This window comes from Oryza glaberrima, chromosome 1, assembly GCF_000147395.1.
Source record: "Oryza glaberrima chromosome 1, OglaRS2, whole genome shotgun sequence".
NCBI classification, from domain to species: Eukaryota; Viridiplantae; Streptophyta; class Magnoliopsida; order Poales; family Poaceae; genus Oryza; species Oryza glaberrima.
This window is the reverse complement of record NC_068326.1, coordinates 32,097,281-32,124,243: the sequence shown is the minus strand read 5'-3', so window position 1 is coordinate 32,124,243 and position 26,963 is coordinate 32,097,281. Positions and strand designations below refer to the sequence as shown.

At 43.4% G+C, this 26,963-nt stretch overlaps 3 protein-coding genes and 1 long non-coding RNA gene across 5 annotated transcripts; 1 reads left to right on the top strand and 3 right to left on the bottom strand.

The window, feature by feature from the left end:
* Positions 1-8,101, top strand: LOC127762298 (uncharacterized). Of its 2 annotated transcripts, none has more exons than XR_008015498.1 (5): positions 1-415; positions 526-583; positions 906-1,005; positions 1,084-1,846; positions 7,512-8,101. It is a non-coding gene; the product is annotated as an uncharacterized LOC127762298 (long non-coding RNA). The 2 variants fall into 2 exon arrangements; XR_008015501.1 differs by lacking the exon at positions 7,512-8,101 and adding an exon at positions 6,137-7,505.
* A 699-nt stretch (positions 8,102-8,800) lies between these two features.
* Positions 8,801-9,736, bottom strand: LOC127760659 (uncharacterized). Its single transcript, XM_052284948.1, has one exon. It carries the CDS (start codon positions 9,734-9,736, stop codon positions 8,993-8,995), a length of 744 nt encoding a protein of 247 aa, XP_052140908.1. The 3' UTR covers positions 8,801-8,992.
* An 877-nt stretch (positions 9,737-10,613) lies between these two features.
* Positions 10,614-11,210, bottom strand: LOC127760660 (uncharacterized). Its single transcript, XM_052284949.1, has 2 exons — positions 10,921-11,210; positions 10,614-10,824 (listed from the first exon to the last, which is right to left on the bottom strand). Exons 1-2 carry the CDS (start codon positions 11,208-11,210, stop codon positions 10,614-10,616), a joined length of 501 nt encoding a protein of 166 aa, XP_052140909.1.
* An 8,971-nt stretch (positions 11,211-20,181) lies between these two features.
* Positions 20,182-26,881, bottom strand: LOC127760640 (probable WRKY transcription factor 2). The gene is made up of 3 exons (XM_052284929.1): positions 26,715-26,881; positions 21,713-21,817; positions 20,182-20,965 (listed from the first exon to the last, which is right to left on the bottom strand). The coding sequence occupies exons 1-3, from the start codon at positions 26,876-26,878 to the stop codon at positions 20,383-20,385; spliced, it is 852 nt and encodes a 283-aa protein (XP_052140889.1). The 5' UTR covers positions 26,879-26,881; the 3' UTR covers positions 20,182-20,382.
* Positions 26,882-26,963: the final 82 nt, after the last annotated feature.

Here is a 26,963-nt window from a genome sequence, read left to right as displayed (position 1 = left end):
CCCCCACACGCTGCACCCCGTTCCCGCCCGATCCCCCGCGCTGCAATTCGCTCCCCCACCCCCTGGCGCGCCAATTTGCTCTCCCCCGCGCAAATCCTCCAGCCACCCGCGCGCCAATCCTTCCCTTGCACCCTCCCTCTTTTCTTCTCCAGTGTGTGAAATCTTCCTCGTCGGCGTCGACGTATCCGTTTCCACGAGCCCAATGACGAATCCACTCCTCTTGCCAACGACGACGAGCTGTAGAGCAGGATGAGCTACCGGTCCAAACGACAAGTAGCTCCGCAGCCGCCGTCGTCGTCGTCGTCGCCGCCGCCGCCGTCGGGATCTGCGACTGCCTCTGGGTGCTTCGATGCTGCCTCGTCTGCCTTCTTTCAGGCCAGTACTGCAATGGCTCCTCCTCTAGGAGGCCAACCAGGTACTGTACCGTACACTCAAACCTGATGGGGATTGTAGTGGCTCTGCCTTGCTTGCTTCCTGGATGTTGGAGTAGAACAATAAGCTGATGATGCTCTCAACGATGTGCAGGGTGGTGGAACGGATCTTTGCCACACACCAACTCCTTTGACCCTGCATCCTCAGATTGGTAAGAAACCAATTTGCTTGTGTGTTGTTTCTGCAAGAAACAAGCAAATTCCTTTTTGTTGAGACTATTTAGATTGTAGAATTAATAATGTTTTAGCACAGATAGGAAATGTGTTGTTTCTTCCTCGCTCATAGTCATGATTTTGGCTCCTGATATTTCTGTGGTATGGATATACATCCACCTGGTGGTTTCCTAAGCATGTTACAAACTGGTCAACAGCCATTAGTCCCACCTCATGTTTTGTTCCTAGCAACATGGCCACCTATGCCACCTATGGCACCAGCAACTAATTCAGGCACTACGCATGCACTACGCATGCTAGATCAAGGTCAAAAGCCAAACCTGTCATCAACTTAGATGATGGTGACGATGTTAGGACTGCTAAGCGTCTTACATGGGCATCAGATGAGGACTTGCGGTTGGTGAGTAAAATTTTAGACAACTTGCAGGGATTTGTACCATCATTCTGAAACTTTACTAATACATAATGCTAAATGTAGGTGAGTGCATGGCTGTACCACTCTAATGATCCGATCAATGGAAATGGCAAGAAGAATGAGAGCTACTGGGGAGATGTAGTTGAATTATACAACAGCACTACACCTATTAACCGGAAAAGGGAAGTAAAGCATCTCAAAGATCAATGGCAAAGGATTAAGAGATGGGTGGGATTTTTCTGCGCCTCCTAGAAGAAGGCTGCATTAGTTTATACTAGTGGATATTCAGATGATCAATTGAGAGACTTTGCTAATCAGTTTTATGTGGATGACTATCCTAACGAAGGTCCATTCACAGTTTTGCACTGTTGGAAGGTTCTTCGTGATGAACCTAAGTGGCATGCTGTTTTGGAGGAGCTTGAAAAGCCACACAAGCGGAGCTTGGATGATGGAAGTGACACACTATCACGAAAAGATATCGGAGAAAAGGAGCGTCCAATGGGGAGGAATGAAGCTAAGAAACAACGCAATGGCAAAGGCAAAGGTAAAGGCAAGGATGATGATGACAGTTTACATGAAGATATGAAGAAGTACATGGATGTTCAAGCTGCAGCTAGCAAACGACATGAAGAGTTTTTAGGGACTCAGCACCGTATTTCAGATGCAAAAGTTGAAGTACCAAGGCTTAGGAGAGAGGCTGTCTTGACGGAATCATATCAAAAATTGATGAGCATGGACACTAGTCAAATGACTAATGAGATGAAAGCTGAGCACGTGATGGGTCTCAAGATGTTGAGGGAGAAACTTCTTGGCGATATAATCTAAGGTATTTTCTGTCAATCACCATGCACTTTATTTTTAGTCAATGTTCAACAAATGACCATGTATTGTAATATGTATTCTTAGTCAATGTACCACAAATAACCATGCATTGTAATCTGTATTATTAGTCAATGTACCACAAATAACCATGCATTGTAATCTATGCATTGTAACTGTATTCTTAATCAATGTACCACAAATAACCATACATTGTAATCTGTATTCTTAGTTAATGCACCACAAATAACCATAAATTATAATCTATATTCTTAGTCAATGTACCACAAATTAATCTGTACCATGTGACTATATATTGCTCTGTTATATTCAGTCTAGCAAAAACAATCCAGCACTGTCCTCCTCTGTTCCTTCTATCCAGTACTATTCTTCCTATTCTATTCTGCCTCATTTGTTCCTTCCATCCAGTCCAACACTGCCTCATTGTCACGCCCCGAACTAGTCCCGAGCGGAACTAGCCCGTGACGCTCCAAATTAACCTGTTAATTGATACCAGTCTCAGGAAACAGTGCTGGTATAACAGGAAGACAGAATATCACAGCAACAGAGGTCTCTTTATTATAGAGTAGGGGTACAGTCATGTTGGGCTGCGGACAGATCCCGAGCTCACAACTGCATTACAAAAGGAACGCGGAAGCCAAGACTTGGACCACACATCACAGGCGCGACATGGGAACTAGGCCGAAACCCTAAAACTCATCGTAGCCGGCTTGCTCCTGAAGGAACTCCTCGTCAGCGGGATCCGCTTCATCTTCTTCAGCAACTGGGGGGGGGGAAATTATTTATATGGAGCAAGGGTGAGTACGAGAGTACTCAGCAAGCCATGGGAAATAAGTGTTTAATGCAGGCTTCAAAGAAGGGCTGCTGTTTTTGCAATTGATTTTATTTGAACTCTTTCCTGAAACAACTAAGTGAGTGCTTCTCAAACGACACGGATGAGAAAGTGCGTCTCGTCCGGTCGGAGTTTGTGCAATGTATCAATCTTTTGAATTGATCAAGATTGGCACCCGGCCAATAGCTTTCAAACGGCCACCCGGGCCTGGCTGGTCCCATCAGCCGCAGATTTTCCAAACATCAAACCCATTTCACAACAGCAAAATTTCACAAGGCAGTAGTCAAACAAAACTACGCTAGGAATCACCTCACACCCGCCCATGACCGTGGGCACGGCTGTTCGGACAGTTTAATAACCTCTGCAGAGGGGGTACACTTTACCCACACGACATTACTAACCCGGATCATCCAGCCCGTGCAGAACGGCCACGACTAGAGACCTTAAGGCTTTCATGACAAGGCATTTCGAAAGCCGACACAGGTTCGCCATATGCCAACGAGAGGGGTCCCAGACCAACACCAGATTAGGTCCCAGACCATACTGTGCCAGGAAGCCCAGGGGTCCTCCCCGACACCACCCCGGCGAATCCACAAGTCTCTTGGCATCAAGGCTCCCCCGATTAGCTAATTACTCAGCCAGGGGTGTCCCATTCCACCCATGTGGTCGTACTTGTCTTATGTTCGGATGAAATTCCAAGGAAACGGTCCTTAAGTGCAAGAGCGGGAAACCGTACTCCCGGTACGTTCCCCGGTCCGCGGTTTTGGAAATTCATTTAGTTCGCAAGCACCGACCCAGGTGTCGGGTTTTCCAAGTCTTTTGTAAAAACCCAAGTTTTACCCAAGAACTTACTCAGATTTTAAGTTTGAAGGCGACCGTCGATACTCGCACAGAGTGCACGAATATCGAGGCGCAACTAGGTGGTTACAAGGGAACACGGTATAACAATTAACAGTGGAAGGATCAGATGCAACAAGTTGGGCAGGCCCACCGGTCTGCCTTGCAGACGGGGTAAACAGATCAAGTGCAATCCTATCAATGCATAATATTTTGCAAGCAAATTAATTAAGTTCAAATATAGGCTCAAGATGTTCAAAGGTGGCTTGCCTTGCTCGAGATCTGGAGCTTGATCCTCGAAATCCTCGCACTGCGGATCTTCGGGCTCCGACACTACACGCGAAACGGGGCAACTCAACAAACGGCAAAAATAAAGCCCTATTATTGACCTCTAAGCGTGCCATTAGATAGATCTCGAGATTTGAGGAATTTTGGAAGTTGAACGGAGTCAAACGGACTTACGGTTGGGAAGATATTGAATTTCTAAGATTATTGGATTTTTGGTCTAAAGGAAAAGGATTTATTTAAACCCTTTTTGAAAAAGAAAAGAAAAGAAAAAGAAAGAGGGAGGGAAATTAGACTTCCCTCGGGCGGCTAGGGCGCGGCCCGAGAGAAAGGGGCGGCTCGGCCGAGCTTAATGGGCCGGCCGGCCCAAGAAGGCGGCCCATGGCGCGCGCGAGCGGGGAGGGGAGAGAGAGAGCCGGTGGGCCGGGTCCATTCCGCGTGGTCCCGAGTGGGACCCGCTTGTCGGCGGCTCGGCTCACCGTGAGCGAGGTGCACGCGGGCGTGCTAGGGTTTGGGGAGGGGGCGCGGCGCATGCGCGCGGTTCGCGGAGGACGCGGTGCGACGGGCCCACGCGCAGCCTCACGGCTCGCGGTGGACCGCGCGCACGGGGAGAGAAACGGAGGGGGCGGCTGGCCGGGTCAGCCGATCCGGTCGTGGCCGAGGTGGCGCCGACGTGGCGCCTACGTGGCTGCCACGCGGGCCGGCGGGAGGTAGACGACGACGTCGGCCGAAACGGACGGCGGGCGGCGGCGGCGAGCGGCGGAGCGAACCACGGCGATACAGGCGAAAGCGAGCACACCGGGAGGTTGCACGGGACGAGAGGAGACGAGCCAACGGCTCGGATTCGCCGGGGGATGCTCGACGGCGGCGGATTGCGGCGGCGGCAATCGGCGGCAGGAGAAGGGGGAAACGGCGATGAGGTCACGAGGGGTCGATTCCCGGCGGTGAGAGCATCTACGCGGCTACGGGAATCCGTTGCTAGCGACGAATTGGGCGGAGCTATGCCGAGCGGGGCCGGCGACGAGCGGCGCTTCCGAGCTCGGGCGGCGACGGCGGCGAGCACACGGCGGGCGGCGGCAACGGTCGGGGCGGCGCCAGCTAGCTACGGGGAGGCTACTCGTGCTACTACCCGAGTCTAAGGGGAGGAGATGGAACGAGGAGGGAGAACGGAGGGCGACACTACCGTGCGGGGTGAAGGGGCGCAGTGACGAGAGGCCGACGGCACGGGAGCGATCTCTCCGGCCTCGGGCCGGGGAAGAGGAAGGAGAGGGTGCGCCCGGAGTCCCCTTCCGTGTCCTCGCTCGTGCCGGCTCCTCCGACACGCGCGACGGCGAACGGCGACGGCGAACAGAGCACGGGAGGCGGCGACAATGGAGTGGAGACGATGGGACAAAACGAGAAGAGAAAGGGAGGGAGGGCACCTGGGCTTTAAAGGGCGGCAATGACGGTTTGGAAACCGACCTTGGGCGGTCAAGGCGCGAGCTGGCGCTCGGCGCTCGCAGCCAAAACGGCGACAGAGGGGGGGGGGAGGATGACGCCGGCGATGGGAGGAAAAGGGAGAAAGGAAGAGGGAAAGGAGGCTTGCCTCCTTTCCATCTCGGGAAAAGGAGGAGGGAGAGAGGGCGACGCGGCAGAGAGGGCGGAGGGCTCTGCCTCCGGCCCTTGGAGGCTAGCTCGCGGAGTGGCGGGGCCGGGTTGTGACGACGGCGATGACGGCGGACCGGCTTGGAGCGGAGCGGCGACACGGGCGGCAGGCGCGGGCAGAGCCTGACGGCGGCGGCGACTAGGCGGTCGGCCACCACGGCGCGCGCGCGCGGGGAGCCGCGGCTATTTGGGCGGCGTCGGCGGGAACGGCAGCGGGAGCCGGAGGGAGGGCTCGGCGCGGCTCGCGCGCTCGCGCGAGCAGCGCTCGGGCAGAGCGGGGGAGAGGGAGAGAGAGAGAGAGAGAGAGAGAGAGAGAGAGAGAGAGAGAGACCGAGCCGGGGAGGGAGGGGGAGATGGGCCGAGGGGGATTCGGCCCATCGAACCCTAGGGAGGCAAAATAGACTTTTGCGGAGGGATTTGATTTGGGAAGGATTTGGATTCGGGATTGAACTCGACGATGGATCGGGGACTTGAGACCGGAGATGGCACGGGCACTAGACAACAAGCAAAGAAACGGATTTCGCAAATAGGATTTTTAAGAGCTAGTTTTCCCGCTAGGCGCCAAGACGGAACGGGCGCTAGACTCATCTGTTCCTTCCATCTAGTAAAACGTGTCGGATGAGTTTGACAATTCCATAGACCCAGCCGAGATTTACACTACAGATATGTTCATGGCAGAGCATAGTGTCCTTAAATCTTTTGCCGGGTGGATCGACAGAAGGATTAAGGCCAGACTGGAAGGAGGTACATCTAGGCGTACAAGTGGTCCAAGGAAGTACATCAATAGGAACCATGAAGGAGCCCATGATCAACTATTTGCTGATTATTTTGCTGAAGATCCTCTCTACTCTGCTGCAACATTCCGTAGAAGGTTCCGGATGAGAAGGCATGTGTTCCTACACATTGTGGATGAACTAGGCAAGTGGTCTTCCTATTTTACACATAGAGTAGATTGTACTGGACGCCTTGGGCACTCACCATTGCAGAAGTGCACTGCAGCGATCTGTATGCTTGCATATGGGACTGCTGCTGACGCTCTTGATGAGTACTTGAAGGTTCCCCAGAGTACTGCTCTAGAGTGCTTAGAAAATTTTGTGGAAGGTGTCGTCGAGGTATTTAGTAGTAGGTACCTGCGTCGCCCCACGGCTGAGGATCTCGAGCGTTTGCTCCAAGTTGGAGAGTCTCGTGGATTCCCTGGGATGTTGGGAAGCATTGACTGCATGCACTGGCGATGGAAAAATTGCCCAACCGCATGGAAGGGACAATATACCCGAGGTGACCAAAAGTATCCAACTATTATCCTTGAGGCTGTAGCTTCATATGACCTTCATATTTGGCATGCATTCTTTGGTATTCCTGGGTCCAACAATGACATTAATGTGCTCAATTAGTCCCTTCTGTTTATTGAAGCAATAAAAGGTGAAGCTCCCCAAATCCAATTTACTGTCAATGGGACACAATACAACACGGGATATTATCTTGCTGATGGAATTTATCCGGAATAGGCAGCCTTTGTAAAGTCTATAAGATCTCCTCAACTAGAGAAGCACAAGCTGTTTGCAAGGGAACAAGAAAGGAAACAGAAAGATATTGAGCGTGCTTTTGGGGTGTTGCAAGCTCGCTTCAACATCGTGCATCGTCCAGCACGAGCATGGAGCCAAAAAGTTCTTCGAAAAATCATGCAAGCTTGTGTAATTCTCCACAACATAATAGTGGAAGACGAGGGAGAAATGGCAGAAGATCCTATTGACTTGAATGCTGCCCCAGGAACATCAATTGTTCTTCCACCAGAAGTTCATGCAGGGAGTAATGATCACCCAAGCTTCAGCGATGTGCGGCGAAGAAATGCTTATATCCGAGCCAAACCAATCCATAGTCAGCTTAAAAATGACTTAATTGAGCATATTTGGCAACGGTTTCAAACTAGGCAAAATAATTAGTCACTATTATTTCAGTATAATGTAAGCTCTAGTGTACAATTTCATTGTAATTTTATCTTAGACTGACTGTATTTATCACTTTCACTTAGTGTACATGTTTTTCTCTCTACCAGGGGCAAACAGATTCGATGTCTTTTACTTGTTTTTGTGGCTGCGGTCCAGCTTTTGGTGATCTTGTTCAAGGAATGGGATAAGCACTTCTGGTTGCTGTCCAGCTTTTGGTGGTTGTCGAATTCTTCTATCACTTCTGTGACGTGATGCAGTCTTTTTTTTCCCTTCAGTTTGCTCTTTTCCGCATTGTACTAAAGTGCCATGATATGGCTATGATGTTATCTGGTTGCTGTAGTGGACCGTGAGTTGGAAGAATTGCACTTCATTGTTATATACTCTAAGTCGATGTTGTGCTATTTATCTATATTCACACTATGCTGAGATGTTCATTTTTAATCGACAGATCTTTTGAATAGCATCACATGAAGGACCATAGAGATATTGTGTAGTTTATCACCATGTCATTTACTACCCATGCTGCCATAAAAGCAAGAAGAGATAACCTTAGAGACAGTTCATTAGAGAAACTATCTCTTGTTCTATCTCTTAGATGATGTGTACGATTTATGAGCTAGCAGTTGTCTCAACCTTTGAAGGAGGCCTAACATGGGGAAGACTAGGGAGTAGTCTTGTCAGTCAGCGACAATCCGATAATATCAAATGCGTAACGACAGCATGCGCGTCTGTCTACATCCCCGGGCCGCCGGCCGCACCACAGCGTTTCATCTGTGCGGTGTTTGGGCTTCGATCTTGAATACTAGCGGCATACCATGCCTCAATGGAACGAATCACGCTGCCTATATGTCCCATCCAATCAAAAGTTGCTATATTTTGATATGGAGGGAGTAGAATGGAGGAAGTGTCAAGTGTCAACCAGCTTTTCAAACTAATCGGGGTAGTCGTTTTCGTTGAGGACTAGCACAAACAACTAGAGTGGAAAATAACGGCGCATGAGACAAGCTATTACTGGGCCGTTTTCGAGAAAGGCTGCTGATACTTGTGCTCAAATCGGCCCATCAGGAATAGTGCGTTTGGCCGATGATGATTCGACAGTTCTTAAAAATAAGGAAGATGATGTGAGACTTTTTTTTTAACCAATAAAGATGATGTGAGTGAGACAGTTGCCAGTTGCCACGGATGAAGCTTGGGATTGGGAGTTTCCGAATTTGGTATCAATACCGAGCTCACATACGTACGTGGCGAGGGACCACAGTGTTGATACATACGTGCAGTCATTGCTAGTGCTAACACAACTCGCGATCCACGAGTCAACACACCCATACATGCACGAACTCAACCACAATGATTAAATTTCCTAGCTAATTAAGCCAGACAGCTACTGTGACGACCGGCTGCCTGCTCGTCCTGGTACGTACGTTCACGTCCAACCGGTCGGCCTGATGTCACAGTCCAGTACAGATGTCGGCCTGATGGAACGTCCTCTCGTACAATGCAACACAATTGCAAATGTACAGTGTTGCATTGTACGAGAGTTCGTTCCATGCACTGGTAATTCTTAAATTTGTACCATATATGCGTACGATCAATCGATCGATCCTCTCATCGACGACGTACCAGCAGTCTCCCATGCACTCGTGTCGCGCGTGTACCGCGGCCACACCGTGTCCGCGATCCGCGCCGCGACGACGCGCTGCACGTCGCCGTCGTCACCGATCAACACACGGTGATCCGCTGCTGCTGCCGCCCCGAACGTTGACTGATCGTACTGGCCGAAACAGTAGTCCATGTCGGCCATCTGCGCCGCCGCCGCCTCGTCCGCCACGCTCTCGTCCGCGGCGCTCGGCGAGTGTCCCGCCGCGGACGCCACGAACGCCGCCTCTGGGGCCGATGTCGGCCAGATCAACGGCGGCGGAGCGGCGGCGGCGCCTCCTCCGCTGATGACCGCCGCGAGGCACGTGACGATGGCGGCCTCCTCTTCGGCGGCGCTGCCGCCGCCGCCGACGGCGTGGGGTAAAAGAAGACGGCTAAAGAGGCCGGCGCCGTTCATCGTCAGGTCCAACATTTCCGCCGGCGGGGAGGAGGACGACTGTCGTTGCCGGCTCGTCGTCGTCGGCGAGCTACCTGCAGTGTTGGGCGTGCCGGGAACAGCTTGCGGCTGCTGGCACGTGTGCTCGTTGAGGTAGGTGACAAGGAACATGGGCGGCTCGCCGGCGTCCCGCTGCTGCACTTGCTTCTTCGCCGCGCAACTCCGCTCGCGGCTGAACGTGCACTTGAAGTACAACCTGCATGCGTTAGGTGACACGACGGGATGAGAGTACTCTATCATAAATGTTATTATCAGGATGTGAATTTTCATCTCTCGAGAAATATCACCTCGTTGTCTGCATGCCATCTAAATAGTTATTAATTTTTTTAAAAAAATTAGTAAATATATTAATATAAAATATATCACTCCACAAACATACAAGATCAAATTTAACCTGTACACGTTGCAACAAAAATAACAAGTTAGACTAAAAATAGTTATTGCACATTCACAACTATATTTTTTTATCTTTGTTACAACTTATAACAGTTAAATTTAAACTGTATGTTTGTGAAGTGATATATTTTATATTAATCTATGCTGCTATTTTTTTATATTTTTTATGACCATTTAGGTGACATGCACGAAATGAGGGGTTATCCCTTCAAGGGATGAAATCACTTTTTCTTATTATTTTACACACATGTGTAATATCATTGTTACAGAGGACGTGAACCGGCACGACGAAGCATAGGTCAAGTTAAAGAATTAATTCAAGTGATTTGTTTTGGCAAGTGTATGGCTAAAACATGCCGCCTAAGTTTTTGTCTAGACTTTGAATTATTTGATCGAGGAGTACGTGTAAGACGATTGACGACGAAGGTTAAGGTTGACCATGTTGACGGCAAAGTCAAGTCACTGGACTGGACATTGATATGCTGCATGCATGGATGCATTTCTGTAATATTGAACTTCCAGAAAGCATGTTCTGATCTGATGCTAGCTATCAACTGACTCAGTCTGTAGTCCAGTGGACTAAAACAGCTAGGTTAATTACTCTGAAATTGACTTGGACATTGTGTGTGTTGCAGTGTATATTGGTTAATGCTTACCAAATCTGGAGGTTGACATAACAGTTCTTGGTAGTACTTTAGGAATCATGTGGTTTAAGTTGTGGTTAGTTAAAATTGGTAAAGTACCATGCATATTCTAGCGAAACAAGTAGAAAGTAGAAACTACACTCTACCCACCTTAGATAATTGCTGTCCTGAATGTTCTTTTGCCCGTATTTTCTCCACTGGTAGCCATCCTTGTACGGGGAAGGTGTAATAATCTCCGTCCTCGTAACCACCTCTTCTCTGCCATTTCTGACAAGAACCTCTTCACTCCTACAGTAGTATTCCATATATATCAATTTGTCATCAACAAAAGCAATTATCGATTCAGAACATATTGTAAACATCGATAAGAACTCTTCGGTTTACCTAACGCGTTTAACCCTCGCCGGAGTGTGCAAGCAAATGCTATCGTCAGTCCTCGTCTCCGGCGCCGTCCTGGTCACTCCTTCCGGTCGTCTGCTGCTGTTGCTGCAAGGCTTCAGCATGTAGAGAGACACCATGAACACTCGCCCGAGCTCTCTGCTAACATCGACGGCCTCCTTCTGGCCGCGGCTATCGAGGGGGCCTTCGAGCAGCGCCTGGAGCTTGGCGCTGAGGCGGCGGCCGCCGGCGAGCTCCCGGTACAGCTGCTCTATGGTATCTTGACCAAATGCCATCTTAATTTGAGCTGAAACTTGAGGCACCCTAGCTAGAGCTTTTGACAAAGTGAGAAACTGAGAATCCTTTCAATTTGCAACGCAGAGGAGTTGAGCTTGAGTAGCTGCAGTAGGCAGCTTTGAAGCTAGCTGCTACTCCAGTATTTATACAGACAGGCCGACAGTCTGCATGCAGTGGTCATCAGCCTTGCAATTGTCAGTTTTCTTCAGGGATGCTCCACCAGTTTCAGCATATATAATTTGGGTCTGACTAGCTCAAACCCTGTTCATTAATTAATGTTGATCATTGATGTCAACGGCTGGGCGATTGATTTATTCTGGTCTTCTGACCGATGGATCAATCGATAGATTATCTTAGATGGGTTGACTGGTTAGGCTAAGCTTGTGCTCTCTCTCACGGTACATACGTATTGAACTGGAAATTTCGGTCTCTTCATCTGGACGTCAGTTCAGTATAGTTGACATATGAAATGGTAGTAGTAATATAAACTACAATCCTGTTTATTTTATTAGTCTACTTTGAGCTTGCAATAAAGTATGTGGCGAGCGATGCAATTTTTTTCAAACGCTCGTGTCAGTTGATTTTCCAACTTCACTCCCAGAAGAGACGTCGGACAGTGACTCCCCTGTGCCATAAAAACTGGACAGCAACATTGCGATGTCGAATGCATAGTAGAATTCATAGAAAAACAAGGAGTAGGTCCAAAGGAGACCGGCCTTAATTATGTGCCTCAAAATCTACAGAAACATGGTACATGTCAAGTGATGTCCATGTGCCTATGAGGGTGTGTTTAGTTCACGTCAAAATTGAAAGTTTGATTAAAATTGAAATAATATGATGAAAAAGTTAAAAGTTTGTGTGTAGAAAAGTTTTGATGTGATGTAAAAGTTAAAAGTTCGAAGAAAAAGTTGGAAACTAAACCATACCTGAATTCTGAACATACAGAAGGTCAAGTGATGCTCAGCAGGAGTTAATTTATACAGAAACATGGTACATGATGCTCAGAAGGAGTTAATTTTTCACCAACTTGCCGATCGATCGTCTGATGGTCAAGGAGAGTGATCTGTGCCCTTGAATTGTAGACCTGGAGTCAACTACAGTGCCTCAATTTAGAAATAGTAGAGATAATTTAATTCAATCTCCACTCGCAATTAGAAACTTCTAACGACTCGATCTCAACTGATCTAAGCTCAAAGGTTAAATCTGACTGATCTAGCTTCTAAAGTTATATATGTGAGATGCTCCTAATCGTACCTACCAGAGTCAATGTCCAGTTATTTTCTTTAGCACAAGTCAATGCCCCAATCATAAGACAGAACTGTGTCCTAGTTCGCTACTATGATTACGATTCCTTGTTTTAAGTATGTACGATCCGTGTACATACTCCCTCCGTAAAAAAAAAAAAGAAGATAAATCCTGGTTTTCGTGTCCAACATTTGACCGTCAGTCTTATTTGAAAAAATTATGAAAAAAATTAAAAAGACAAGTCACGCATAAAATATTAATCATGTTTTATCATCTAACAACAATAAAAATACGAATTATAAAAAAATTTCATATAAGACGAACAGTCAAAGTTGGACACGGAAACCCAGGGTTTGCCTTTTTTTTGTGGACGGAGGGAGTACAATACATTATTGATTTTGGATGCAGTAGCTCAAGATTCAAGAGTCAAGATCATATGGTGTAGTGACCTCTAATAAGATAGCCTTTTTTTTTTCTTTACGAGACCCACACCAATCAAAGGACTGGTCCTACCCTAACATATTTGGGTGTATTCCGGAGAGAACGTTAAGAACTTCTCCCCTCACACATAAAACTGGGTGACTCACATGATTAACTAAGTATTAGCTTAAATACTTGAAAATGAAATGATATGAATTTTTAAAGCAACTTTTCAATAATTTTTATTTTTACAAAACCATATCGTTTAGCACTCCGGAAAGCGTGAGAACATGTAGTATAACACACCCTTAAAATATCAAATTTGTTCATCTGCTTTCGGAGTGACTTGCTAAGGGCATGTACAAGGTGAGAGAGCAGAGCACTAATTTCTTTTTAACTCGTCGCCGCATAAGGGGGTGCTAAGTGTCAACAGTGGTGGGGACCAACTAAAAGTGAAGTGTGGCCTGTAATAAGTGCCAAATAAATATACAATGATAAGAAATCAGAAAACAATTTTCTCTGAATGCCAAATATATATTTTTAAACGAACTATACCAAACAATGAGAGTTTTATATTAATATAATAGGAAAAAAGAATACAACACTACTATAGCACTAGAATAATCAGGAAAACAAAAACAAAACCCACCACTATACTATACGCTGACAGCACCTACACATCCCGAAGACCTAGCACATACCGCACCAACTGCCGCTAAGTAGGATCGAGCACCGCGGAACCAAGACAAGGAACCACCACTTAACTACCGACCAACACACCTCCAACCAGTTAAAACAACTAGGCCATCTGGACAAAGCGAGAAGGACTACAGAAGGAAAGGGCAATAGAGAAGAAAGACTCACTCGTCCCTCGTACACACCCGTCGCCGTCCAAAATGTTGGTATGGTCCTGCCATCGTCAACCTCCACAAGCCACGGTCCCTCTTAAGGGCCTTCATCCCTCCACCAAACAACCGAACTCCTCCTGGGGAGCGAGCAATAACCACAAAAGCTGCCACACTTGGTGACTGATGTAGCCATATTCCTTCATGTCCCTATAGCACTAGTAGAACCCTAAGATGCGCCACCACCCTCCAGTCAGTGATCTCCTTCTACCACGCACACGTCGTGGTCATCGCTGCATTGCACTGGTATATTGCACGATGTGCTCCCCGGTCTTGTGCACGTTGTCTTGTGCTACTAATGTGCACAAGACCTTTAAATGGGTGTTGTTGCTTTCCAACTTCAGCAGCAACCCCTGAGATGGGACCCCAAGTGCACATCAGCGGCATAAGAGGGGAAACAATTTTGGAGCTTAGGAAATGGGCATAGCCCCATTTAGCTTCCGGTCTTAAAATGGGGACTATTTATTGAAGATGCTATAAAGGAGACAAAAAAAATAAATCATGAGCACTTCATTTCCTTTTTCAGCATGGGGAGCGTAAGAACATTACTCCTTTAGGCCCTGTTTAGATCCTTCAAAATGGCAAAAGTTTTGCCATTTTGAAGCACCTTTTGTCATTTTGGATCTAAACACTAGGGTAGAAAAATGGCAACTTTGTATTTGGCATTTGGCAGTATGGACTAGCAAATTTCGCCAAAAAGTGCATAGGGACACGGACCACCCCTCACGGACGCGCAATACCCCCACTCGCTCTCTCTCTCTTCCGTCGCACCCTCTCTCTCTCTCGCCCCCAAAAAAATCCCCATCCGCTTGCTCCGCCTCCTTCGCCTATCTCCCCCGCCTCCTCCGCCGATCTCCCCGCCGGCTTCGCCTCTTCCTCCCTTGCTCCGCATCCTCCTTCGCCGATCTCCCCTGCCGCAGGCGCTCACGCCCGCTCCGCCTCAGCCGCCGCTCACGCTCGCTTCCGACTCCCTTGCTCCGCCGTTGATTTCGCCCGCCGCACCAGGTCACGGCAGCCTCGATCTCCCCCGCCGCACCAGTCCGGGGTGGAGATGGACAGCGACGGATACGGCGATGGCTCCGGCACAAGGGACTTCATGTCGCAGTCCGATTCACACGCCGACCACGACGAGCTCGACCCCTACACCGACTCCCTGTACTACACTGGATCCCGCAGCGGCAGTGCCTCCAGGATAGGCATGGCCGCCCTCGACCTCAACTCCGGCGGGGATGGGTGGCCAGATTTGGGGAGATACGAGGGTCTTCTTCGATCCGGCTCGCAAGGAGGCGTCATCAGCGGAGGAGGGGGCCACCTTTGGGGCGGCGCACATGGACGCGGCGTCGGCGGATCTGGGAGCCACCATCGCTCCGCCAAGGAGGCGGCTCTGCTGATCTCCCTCCCGTGCGTGCTGTGAGTCGGACACTGGGCTTACGCTCGGCCCGCCCTGCTCCATGTGGCCGAGGCGCCACGGCAGCTCGCGCCAATTCCTCACCGTATGGAGGTGGCCGTGCGGCGCCCGCGGCCGACTCCGACAACGTCGAAGATGCCGCCGAGCTCCAAGAAATTTTCCAAAATCATGGGAAGGTATGCCGACCAACCATTTCATCTTCGTGGCTGTGCTGCTGTGATGTCCTGTGATTCCCTTTGCTTCAATTTTACCATTTCCATTTCATAAATCTGTGCTGTGCTGTGGTGTAGTACGATGTAGTTGTGTGCTGTTGTGTGGTGCCCTTTGCTTCATCTGTGACCATATCATAAAGATGTGCTGTGGTGTGATTAGGTGTGATTAGTTTGGAGATTTTAGGAGTTATGTTGCCTTGTGATTTATATAACTGAGCAAAAAATTTGTGATTCAAAAGTTTATATAGGTGTGATATGTTTATGTCTTGCACTCTGATTCCTGTGATCCAGAAGCTATGTTGCATTGTGGTTTATGTCTCCTGGACTGTGATATGTTTAGGTTTAATATACTTGTGCTTTGTGATTTGCTCTATTAAGTTGTCATAACTGAAGATGTATTTGTTTCCCTTAAATCGTGTTAAATATTTTTTGCTTACCGTTATGGGTGGGTTTAGGTTAAACCTGACAGGGCCAATTGGACAGAGGACAATACCAGCTTGCTGTGTGAAATTTGGGTTGACCAGATAAATAAGGGAAACTGCGTGAATGGACTCATGCAGAAGACTGGGATGAGGGAGATTATCGCTGCTTATCATGCAGCAACCAACCTGCGGCATGGTAGATCCCAAATTACTAATAGGATTAGGCAACTGAAGGGATTGTGGCAATTCATTCAAACCCTACGCACAAACACTGGATTCAATAGAACTAGCTGGGTGGCCCGCGCGATTGTGCGGCTAGCACCCATTTAAAATTATCTATTTTCTAAAATGATTTTACTTAAAATTTATTAAATAGCTATCTCGTTGTTTTAAAACTTTAAAAGACCAAACCTTATTATCCCCGTGATTCTAATTTTATAGTTCAAAGTCATACCAGTTGTTACTCCTTACTTCTTCGTCACCTCCTTACTTCTTCGTCACCTCCTTCCTTATTTGCTTGCTCGATGTACCACTGCTTCTATTCTCTCTCTTTGGAATCTTTAAAAATTACTCCCTCCGTCCCAAAATATAAGCATTTTTAGCTTTGAATCTAGACAACTATGTGTCTAGATTCATAGCTAAAAGTTGTTATATTTTGGGACGGATGTAGTAGACATTATTTAGATATAGTTTATTATCATCGTTGAGTTTCATTTTTATATTTTTTTAGAAGTCCCATCAAACGTTGTCACTATACTCCTGTACGACCCATCCGTTGCCTGGGATTTTAAAAATCAAACATGATTATCGTTTAGATTTATTTTTTACTTTCTAGAAGTCCCACCAAACCATCACTGGCTTTGCCACTGTACTTCTCTATGGTTCACCCGCTACCTGCCCTCTTTATTGTCCTTGAGATTTCAAAATCAAACATGATTATCATTGGGGTTTATTTTTTATTTTTTCATGACCGTGTTGCTTAATAGCCTATCCATCGTCCTTGCTTTTAATCGTCATTGGATTATATTTGGGGTTTTGTTAATAGTTTTTAGATGTCTCATCAATCGTTACAACTGCTTCTATTCATTCTCTTTGGAACCTTTAAAAATTGGACCTTATAGTTTTTAGAGTTTATTATCTTCATTGGGTTTCAATTCTATTATTTTTGGAAGTCCCATCAAACACTGCCACTATACTCCTTTACGACCCGTCCGCTGCCTCATCTCTTTATTGTCATTGAGATTTAAATCGAACATAATTATCGTTTGTGTTCATTTTTTTACTTTCTAGAAGTCCCGCCAATCATCATTGGCTTTGCCACTGTGCTCCTCTACGGCTCGCCGCTGCCTTCACTCTTTATTTTTTATTTTTTGGATGTCCTGCCAAATGTCGTGACCGTGTTGCTTAACGACCTTTCCGTTGTTCCTACTTTCAATCATCATTGGGATTCTATTTGGGGCTTTATCAATAGTTTTGAGATGTCCCATCAACCGTTATCACTCTACTCCTTTATAGGCATGTTGCTTCTCCCATCTATATTATCATTTGTCATCTGTTTTCTAGATGAATTTTTTGTTTGAAAATTCCATAACTTTCATTCCGATATTTTTTTATTTAGAAAATATATTCCTACTTTAACTCTTATAATTGGGTGGCCCGCGCAATTGCACAGCTAGCACCCGTATAAAATTATTTGCTTTTTACATATGATTTTATTTAAAATTTACCATTCTAGTGTTTCTAATTTTAAAGTTTTTAAAAGTCACGTCAATAGCTACCCTTACTCCTCTGTCACCCCTTTATTTGATTGCTCGATTCTATCACTATTTCTATTCATCCTCTTTAGAACCCGTATATTTTTCATTCTGATATTTTTTTATTTATAAAATATATTCCTACTTTAACTCTTATAATTGGGTAGCCCGCGCAATTGCGCGGCTAGTACCCGTATAAAATTATTATTTTTTACATATGATTTTATTTAAAATTTATCATTCCCATGTTTCTAATTTAAAGTTTTTAAAAGTCACGTTAGTCGCTACCCTTGCTCCTCTACCACACCTTTATTTGATTGCTTGATCTATCATTACTTCTATTTATCCTCTTTAGAACTTCAAAAATTAGAACTTGTAGTTTTCAGATTTGATTGTCTCGTTGGGTTTCGTTTTTATAATTTTTAGAAGTCCCGTCAAACGTCGTCAATGTACTCCACTACGGCCCATCCACTGCATCCTCTCTTTTTTATCATTGGGATTTAAAAAATTGAACATAATTATTGTTTGTGTTCCTTTTCACTTTCTAGAAGTCCCACCAAAACATTAATGGCTTCGCCACTGTACTCCTCTATGGCCGCCCATAGAGATATTTAAAATCGAACATGATTATCATTGGGGTTTTACTTTTTATAAGTCTCGCCAACTGTCATAACCGTGTTGCTTAATGGTATGCCCGTCGTCCCTCCTCTTAATTGTCATTTGATTCTATTTCGGGTTTTGTTTATAGTTTTTAGATGTCCCATCAACCACCACCACTCTATTCCTTTACGGGCTCATTGTTTCTCCCCTCTTTATTGTATTTGTCATCGTAGTGTTCTAAATGGACCTTTTTTTTTTTTTGAAAATTCCATATTTTTCATTCCGATATTTTTTTTTATAAATTATATTCCTACTTCAACTCTTATAATTATTTTTCTATTTTCATAATTTATTTTATTTGTTATACCGAATTTTAATTAATCTCTCTATATGGTCTCTTCTTTCAATAATTCTTTTTTATTACGAATTTTAGTTATTTATATAATGTATTCCACTCTCATTTTTATTTTTGTATTTTCGTGTTTTTTTATTTTGAATTTCAATTACTCTCATGTCGTGTTCTTATTTGGAGATAAATTATATTCCTATATGAACTCTTATAAATATTTTTCTATTTTCAGAATTTATTTTATTTGTTATTCCAAATTTTAATTAATCTCTCTCTCTCTCTCTATATAGTCTCTTCTTTCAATAGTTCTTTTTTATTGCAAATTTTAGTTATTTATATAATGTATTCCACTCTTATTTTTATTTTTGTATTCTCATTTATTTATTTTGAATTTCAATTACTCTCGTGTTGGGTTTTTATTTGGACTCTTCTTTCAACTTTGCTTATTTTTAATTTCGAATTTTAGTTATTTTACTACTTGAAATCTTCTTTTTGTTAAAAAAAATTCGGATTTTATTTTATTTATATTTTAAATTTTAATTAATCTCATATTGGATTGTTATATAGACTCTCTTTTCAATATTGCTTATTTTTAATTCCGAATTTTAGTTACTTTTAAATTGTATTTTTACTTGAAAAATTATTTTTTGGGTTAACGTGGGAATTTCTATCCCTCGTAACAGGAGTAGAGTACAAAGAGTTAGCCGAGGTAATTGAATAAATAGACCAGCCATCAAATATATCTATTTCTCTCGTGTACTGGTCGTACCTTCTCTTTCTCTGGCTCCTATTTCTTCGTTATTTTGTTGGAGACGGCAGATGGAAACTGTACGTGCTGTGATTGCTTTGTAGTATCATTTTTTTTTGGTAGCTAGCCACCATAGCAATCGGACACAAAATCATACACGGACATAGCTTTTTTCCCTAGATTCCTATTACAATTTTTGTTTCCTAGTGCTAGTTTGGTAAGAAAAGTCTATCTGCTGCTGGCCAATTTCTATAATACACGTAGCTGTATCTGATTACCATATTAAAACTTCTATGCTATTAAATCTCAGCCCTTAAAATTTAGACAACTAAGATCTAATGGTGTAAAGTTTTCTCTTTTTCTCCGATTAATGTGAGAATTTCTAGCCGCCACAGCGAACGTGGTGTCTCCTTTCAAAGCTGTTTTAATAATATAATAGATATGACTACTGTAGTGTTGTAATATTTGTGTTGTATGGACTTTTAAAATTGTGCACTGGGACTTTTAATATGTATGTGGACATTTTAATGTTTCTATGCTATGGACTTTTAATAATTATTTGGACATTTTTTTTGTTGGTATGCTACGGACAATTTTGCGAGCTATTGATACATTTGAACTATCTGGAAATGGTCATTTGGGAACTGTTGATACATCTGTGCACTGTCAAATTGTGGCTTGTACCAGTAAGAGATGAATCTCTTGTTTTCAACTTAGCAGCAGCAGCATCATCATTTGCACTACCCTCACGGCCGCAGCGCGCATCAGCAATAGCGGCAGCAACGACAAGCAGCAGCAGCGGCAAGCAACAAGCATTACAAGCATGAGAGAGAGAGAGAGCTACATGTTTTTTTTTTGGGGGGGGGGGGGGGGGGGGTGCAATGCCAAAACTTTTGCCACAGAAACTTTTGTCATTTGCCATTTGCTATTTCAAATGCCTCTAAACATGGCTTTAATTATTCCCTGCTCAATTAGTGAGCAAGTAACCATTACGTCTCCCGCAAAGAATTAATATGTATTCCCCGTACTACTCAATTCCTGATCAAATAATGGTCACGGTTAATTTTAAGGTCGTGACCGTACGTGAATTTGCACTCGGTCCGTTATATCAGTAATTATCATCACCACCATTACAGTCATCAGGGAGATAAACATGGTTACCAAGGTGCCCGTGGTCATAGTCCAAACCATACCTGAGCGCGTCCCACGTCGAGAACAGGTCGCCTCCGTCGTTCATCGTCGTCGTGAGCGGCGGCGCCGCCAACGCCTCGGCTGCCGTGAACGACGACGGCGACGCGGCCGCGGCCGTGGCCGGCAGCTGGCCGTCGGGAGGGAACGCGTGCGGCTGCTCGTGCAGCTGATGGCTGCTACTAGAATCGAAGCTCAGCATCATGAATGGCCTTCTTCTCGCTGTATTTTGCTGCTGCCGTTCTCGCTCGGTCTGCTGCTGATGAGCGCCGCCGCCGCCGCCGCCGGCGGAGGAGCCGAACCTGAGGAGGTACGCGTCGCCGGCGGCGCCCGGCGGCGGCTGCTCGGCCACGACGTCGGGGGTCGGGACGGGCGTGGTGTTGCAGGTGTGCTCGTACGTGTAGGTGACCCTGTACAGTGGCGGGTCGTCGTCGTTCTCCTGCTGCACCAGCTTGGAGGCAAGGCACTGTCTGTCCTCACGGTAAGAGCATCTGTAATATAACCTGCGATTCCATTTACAGTACAGATGCATAAGATTTAAATGCATCTTAAGATTAGGATCTCGCCGCGCGGTTTTACCACAAATTAGGTTGATTTTGAACTCTGAACTTTTTTAAGTACTAGTACAGTTACTATTGTTAATAGTTTGTTGTAGCCAAGTAGCCTACTGCTGACCATGCATAATATTTCAATGGAAATCCCAATATGCAAGAAAGAAATTGACTAAAAGCTACTTTTAGATGGGATTGCTACATTCACAACACACATATTTTTTTCCCAAAAACTTTTGTATGAGAACTTTTAGAAAAACGTCTACCAGGAAAACATTCATCCAGAAAGCTTTTATTTTGAAACTTTCATCAAGAAAACTTTCATATGAAAACTATCATCTGAAAATGTGTGTGCTAAATTAACCATAACTTTGCTAGATAGTAATTTCGAGTTTTTGTTGTTTGACTCCTGGTAGCTTAATTTTCCCATCTGTCAATTTTACTCTTCACTTTTTTATAGTAATTCACAGCAAATGAAGCATTCTAAAATATTATAACAATTTATTTCTATAATATATTCTCATAGTAAACAATAAAAGAACAACCTAGATGATTGAAACCAACAAGAGCGCATATTATATCATTTCTTAATATGTCATTTCTCAATATGAACAGAATGCATGACTTAAAACTTTTTACAGCTGATAGTCAACAGATAAATAATTTAGGTTCTATTTAGATAATGACTAATTTAATTACCTAGGGAAAGCAGAGTCCTTGATGTTCTTCTGGCCATACTTCCTCCACAAATGACCATCAAAATGAGGTGTGAACGTATGTTTCACCAATGATGGTCTATCCTTCCTGCAGCAATACTCCGTGTATACAGTTCAAATAGAAAGAGTTAGCAAGTAATTTTACAATGTTATGAAAATAATAAAACCTGCTATATTAATTAGGATACATCAAAAGTGACAATATATACTTCCTCGGATCATAAATATTTATTTCATGCAATTGATTTGACCATAAAACTTAACCATTCGTCTTATTCAGAATTTTAGTACAAATATATAAAAATATATGTTGCGTTTAAAGTAACTTTAATAATAAAACAAGTCACAAGAAAATAAAATATAATATATATTTTTTAAATAAGACAAATGATTAATGTCAAATGTGTCAAATATTTATGATCGGAGGAGGTAATATAGAAAAAATTGTTCCAATATACATGAATAATATGCAAAGAATCGCACATGACTGATAATATACAAGAAAAATATACCTCGAGTACAGAAATAGTTCTACAGGACTAAATTAATAATGAACGATCGATGTTTACATGAAGTTAAAAACAAGCACCATTACATATATAATTGCTGGCCTAATTAATTATGTGGCCAGATATTGCAACATGCACGCTTATATATATTTGAAAAACATAACCTTGTCAGTTAGTTGTTGTACAACACTAATGACTACTTGCAAACAAAGTCGCATTATAAGTACAACATATAACAAATTAATTATGTGTACTATATATGTATGTAGTATCCAGGGTGTATTTACCACGTACTATATCTGAACTTAGCGAGATTGAAGTACTGTGTTAGTTGTTTCGTGTTAGCATGGCCTCTATATCAAAATCGACTCAGTGCAATCTTATGACGCAACGGTAGTTTGTACTACCACCGTTTCACAATGTAAGTCATTCTAGTATTTCCCGCATTTATATTGATGTTAATGAATCTAGATAGATATATATGTCTAGATTCATTAACATCAATATTAATGTGGGAAATGCTAAAATAACTTACGTTGTGAAACGAATGGAGTAAGTTCGAAGCTTAGTCTTTTAGTTTTTTTTTCTCTTGTTTCTTAGTTATGAGATTTAAAATTTAAGTATTCTTTATCCTTTAAGTACTGTGTATATCCCCGATTTTTTATCCATTGTTAAAAAGGAGCATGCATATGGGTGAGTTGGATGGCCTCCATCAGAGTAGGACATGTACACGAGACATGCATGTTGAAGGGGGCCTAGCTAGTAGTAGTTGCTTGATCTCCGTTATTTGCATGCATGCTTATGTCAATGTCTGGGTCATTAGCTTATTTAAAGGGAAATGGATCTGAATCTGTTGATAAGTTGGTAAATTAAATACGTACCCCTTCTAAATGGGTTACCACCTCCCCCGAACGCATGCCATATGAGACATGAAGAATCTAGCATAATTAAAGATTCTTTTTTCATCAGACAGATTCAGAAATGCTTCTCTAGCTTTTCATGTGATCCATAGTACTGTGGATCTATGGAAACTAGCTGGAATGTGAGTATATATATTAGTGGTGCCCACTTTTTATTGACATGTTGAGAATAGTGGATGAGCCAGAACCACAAAAATAATCTAATAAGAAGGGGCGCAAAGCAGTGCTAATTAACACTGTTCTTAACATTCCTAACAGTACACAAATTTATATGATTTTAAGATAGAATAATTTCAGCCAAATTCATGACTTGTATAATAATGGAGCCTAGACACGACCGAGGAACAATGAAATACATGCTCTCCCAACCTTTTTATCAACAGTTAAGTTGATATTCGAACTTGAATTTGTTTGGACAATAGGTTAAATAGCTAGATCAGCTGAAAATACACTTATATATGCATGGTAGTTTTACTGACGCTCTCGATTCTTTTATAAGGATGAAAGGCAACGGTTTCAAGTGTACTGTCAAAACGTTCAAATAATGGGGTATAACTTGTGAAAAATAGCGACTAATCTTTTGATGTTGTCCTTTAGAAATTTTTGGTCGGTTTTACTATGCAATGGCATGGCTATATATATCACCCTTTCTTTCTTTATTTTAATCTCAACAAATTCATCACATTGATCTTGATATTGCATGTTGCAAGCATCATTTTTTTTTGTGGGAGTTGCTACAATAAGCTGGGCGGTTTGTTGTTTGAATAGAAATTTTGTGATCCTTAATATGGAAGCAAATTAATTAATTCATTATTTCTTACGTACATATGATTTTCAAGGCAACATATATATACTAGGCAAAATATAGGTTGCAACTGCTTAGAAATTAAAAGAGAGGGGCCGAGAGCTGAGGAACTGCTTAGAAGTTAATCATGCTTTTCCCCTACATATTCATGTGTTGGCGAAAGGTGGTCATGGTGTAGCCATGTAGTGATCTTGGAATTGCAGATATGGAGTTGTTTGCAGGTTCGTCGGATGGAATTTTAGAAAAAAGAATTGTAGCTTGGTGTTAAGTTTGGTGTTTGAGAATCTGAACTTTTGTTAATTATGTTTAATGCTTCCTCGTGTGAGGGCTAGAGTCTAGAACTCGTTTTTATTTTGTTGCCGATGTACATCCTTCATTGAAGGATGTAGAGACCGGGTTGATATTCATTAATTATCTGAAAATATAAGAGTATGGTTCCTCTCTCTCTCTCTCTCTCTCTCTCTCTCTCTCTCTCTCTATATATATATATATATATATATATATATATATATATATATATATATATATATATATATATATATATATATATATATATATATATGCTCTGATCTTCTGACAAATGTCACTGATATCTTGCTGTACTAATATCTAGATTTCAATCTATATATCAAGATCAAAATTTAATTGTTGGTGTGAATATATAGTGGCTAAACACTATGCATGAATCTTTGTGAAATAATGTGTGTGCAACGTACGCACTTCAGATTGTCGCATGCAAAAATATTATGATCAATGAAGCAATGCCGTCAGAAATGCCCTTTTCTCATTCTTAAAATGAAAAATGGCCAGAATTGAATAAGCTCTAGTGTTCACTTACAAATAGGTGTAGTTCGAGACAGGATTAATCTGAGTGGATAGAGAAAGAGTTAAACGTCTCCCGTAAATAATAAATGGCCTAGTGTTCCACACAACTGATCAATATGTCCTTATCTAATACTATGAGTTAATTTGATCAAGTCTACGCACTAGTTCATACGTATGCGCTTGGTCTCTGACCGTGTACACCACTCCCCCCCTGGAAGACTTGTAGTCAACTCACACTATGAAGGGTCCTAATTCCCGATTAATAATGTTCATGTCCAAAAAAGAAAGAAGTTTACCAGCATAGGAATATATATATATATATATATATATATATATATATATATATATATAAATGAAGGATCAAAACATTTTGTTTAGAACTAAGGAGTTTCAATTTGCCATTGCATTAATTGAGGTTGAGGCTTGAGGACAACAAAAGAAAAACTGTATCAAGGATACATAGGTCAATAGTAAGAATAAGTCAAAACACTAACACACAAAACTACACAAGTTGATCAGGATAACACTGTATAGTTAGGGGGATGGGAGTGTATGAGAATGAGAATCACAAGTATGAATAAGTTCATGGATATATCTTAAACTTAACTAGGAAGGAGAAATGGTTAGTGGAACTTTATGGATGCTGCATGCATGAAGTGATGAAGATGGACTGCCGACATGCATGTGCTTGGCACTTTCTTGTTTCCTTTAATTTTTACCTCTTTTAGAAGAAAAGTATATGCTTGTGAGTCATAAAATACTACTAATTGTGGACTATTACTGCTAAGGAAAGAAACAAAGGTTGGTTCGATCAGTTGGTAATTCGATATATATATAACAAAGAAGATTCGAGACTTCTCTATGTGCATTCTTTGTTTTCTTGTTATAAGCTAGCATGCTTAAAATGCGCAGGAAGAGCTCCAATCTAGAACTAGTAGTAAGGTAGGGTTCTCAAGCAATTAATGGAGCCCTCCACTATGGCAAAGATGCATGGACATATGTTAAGAAAATGGAACAACATATGATCACTTCGGGTTCCTAAGTGTCAAAAAGAAATGGTCTTCATTCAAAGGAGGAGAATATGCATCTTCTTGGTGAATTATGAAGAATGCTGAAAATGGCTATTAGCATATATGTGATGTTTGATGATTTTAATTTATTAATGGCATGTCCTTTTACTGTAGTGCAGAATCTCAATCCAAACTTGAGCAAAACATTATGCCCCCCCCCCCCCCCCCAAAAAAAATGCGTATTAATTTTCCGCTTTCACCTCAGCTCATGAAATATAGCTAGCTCACTCAAAAGTAGGACAACTCAAAGGAAGAAATTAAGATCGATGGAGGAAAGAAAAACCTTGATAGTTGGGGTAGTATGCATCCATTTAATTGGCTTAATTTTTCAATCTGTTTGTTTTAATAGTGCAGACGAGCTAGCGTTATCACCCTCAATCGTACAAGGTTTCGTCATTCTTTTTAGTAGTAATTAAACCATTAAATTCAAGTTGCAATATAGTACATACTATCTACCAACCCCACATATAGATCCTAACATTGCCTGTTTATGACCATGTTAATGTTTCTTCCTCCTCCTTAATTTCCCCAAAAATTTCCCCATATTGGCATACCACACAGAAGCCAGAAACTATAATTCCCATTCTCCTTAATTTTGGCAGACTCAAGAAACGAAGAAAAAGAAAGGGCAAACAGGTACACACAACTCAAATCAGCAAAGCGCGGTTAGGATCAGCGGCTCAAGAAATTAATCCATTCAAGACGGCAAGAGAGGTAAACAAGAAGTGGTTGGAGAGAGGCAAAATATATGAACGAATCGACGAAATTAAACACGAAGCAATCAAGGAGATACAGGTACTAATTAACAAATTAACATCTGTGTGTGCTAGCTTAGCTAGCTCGTGTAGTATAGTACCTTCTCTTCCGGCCGTCGCGCGGCGAGGACTCCGGCGGCGAGATGCCGAAGACGCCGCCGCCCCCGGGAGGGCTGTACGACGCCGACGCGGATCCCACGGCTTCCTGCGCGCTCGCCTCCTCGAAGTCGAACGACTGCTCCCTCTTCAGCCGCGGCGACGCCATTGATTCTTCAGGCCAGCTCGCTCTCTCTCTCTCTCTCTCTCTCTCCCTCCCTCTCTCGTCAGCTAGAACAAGAGCTAATGCCTTG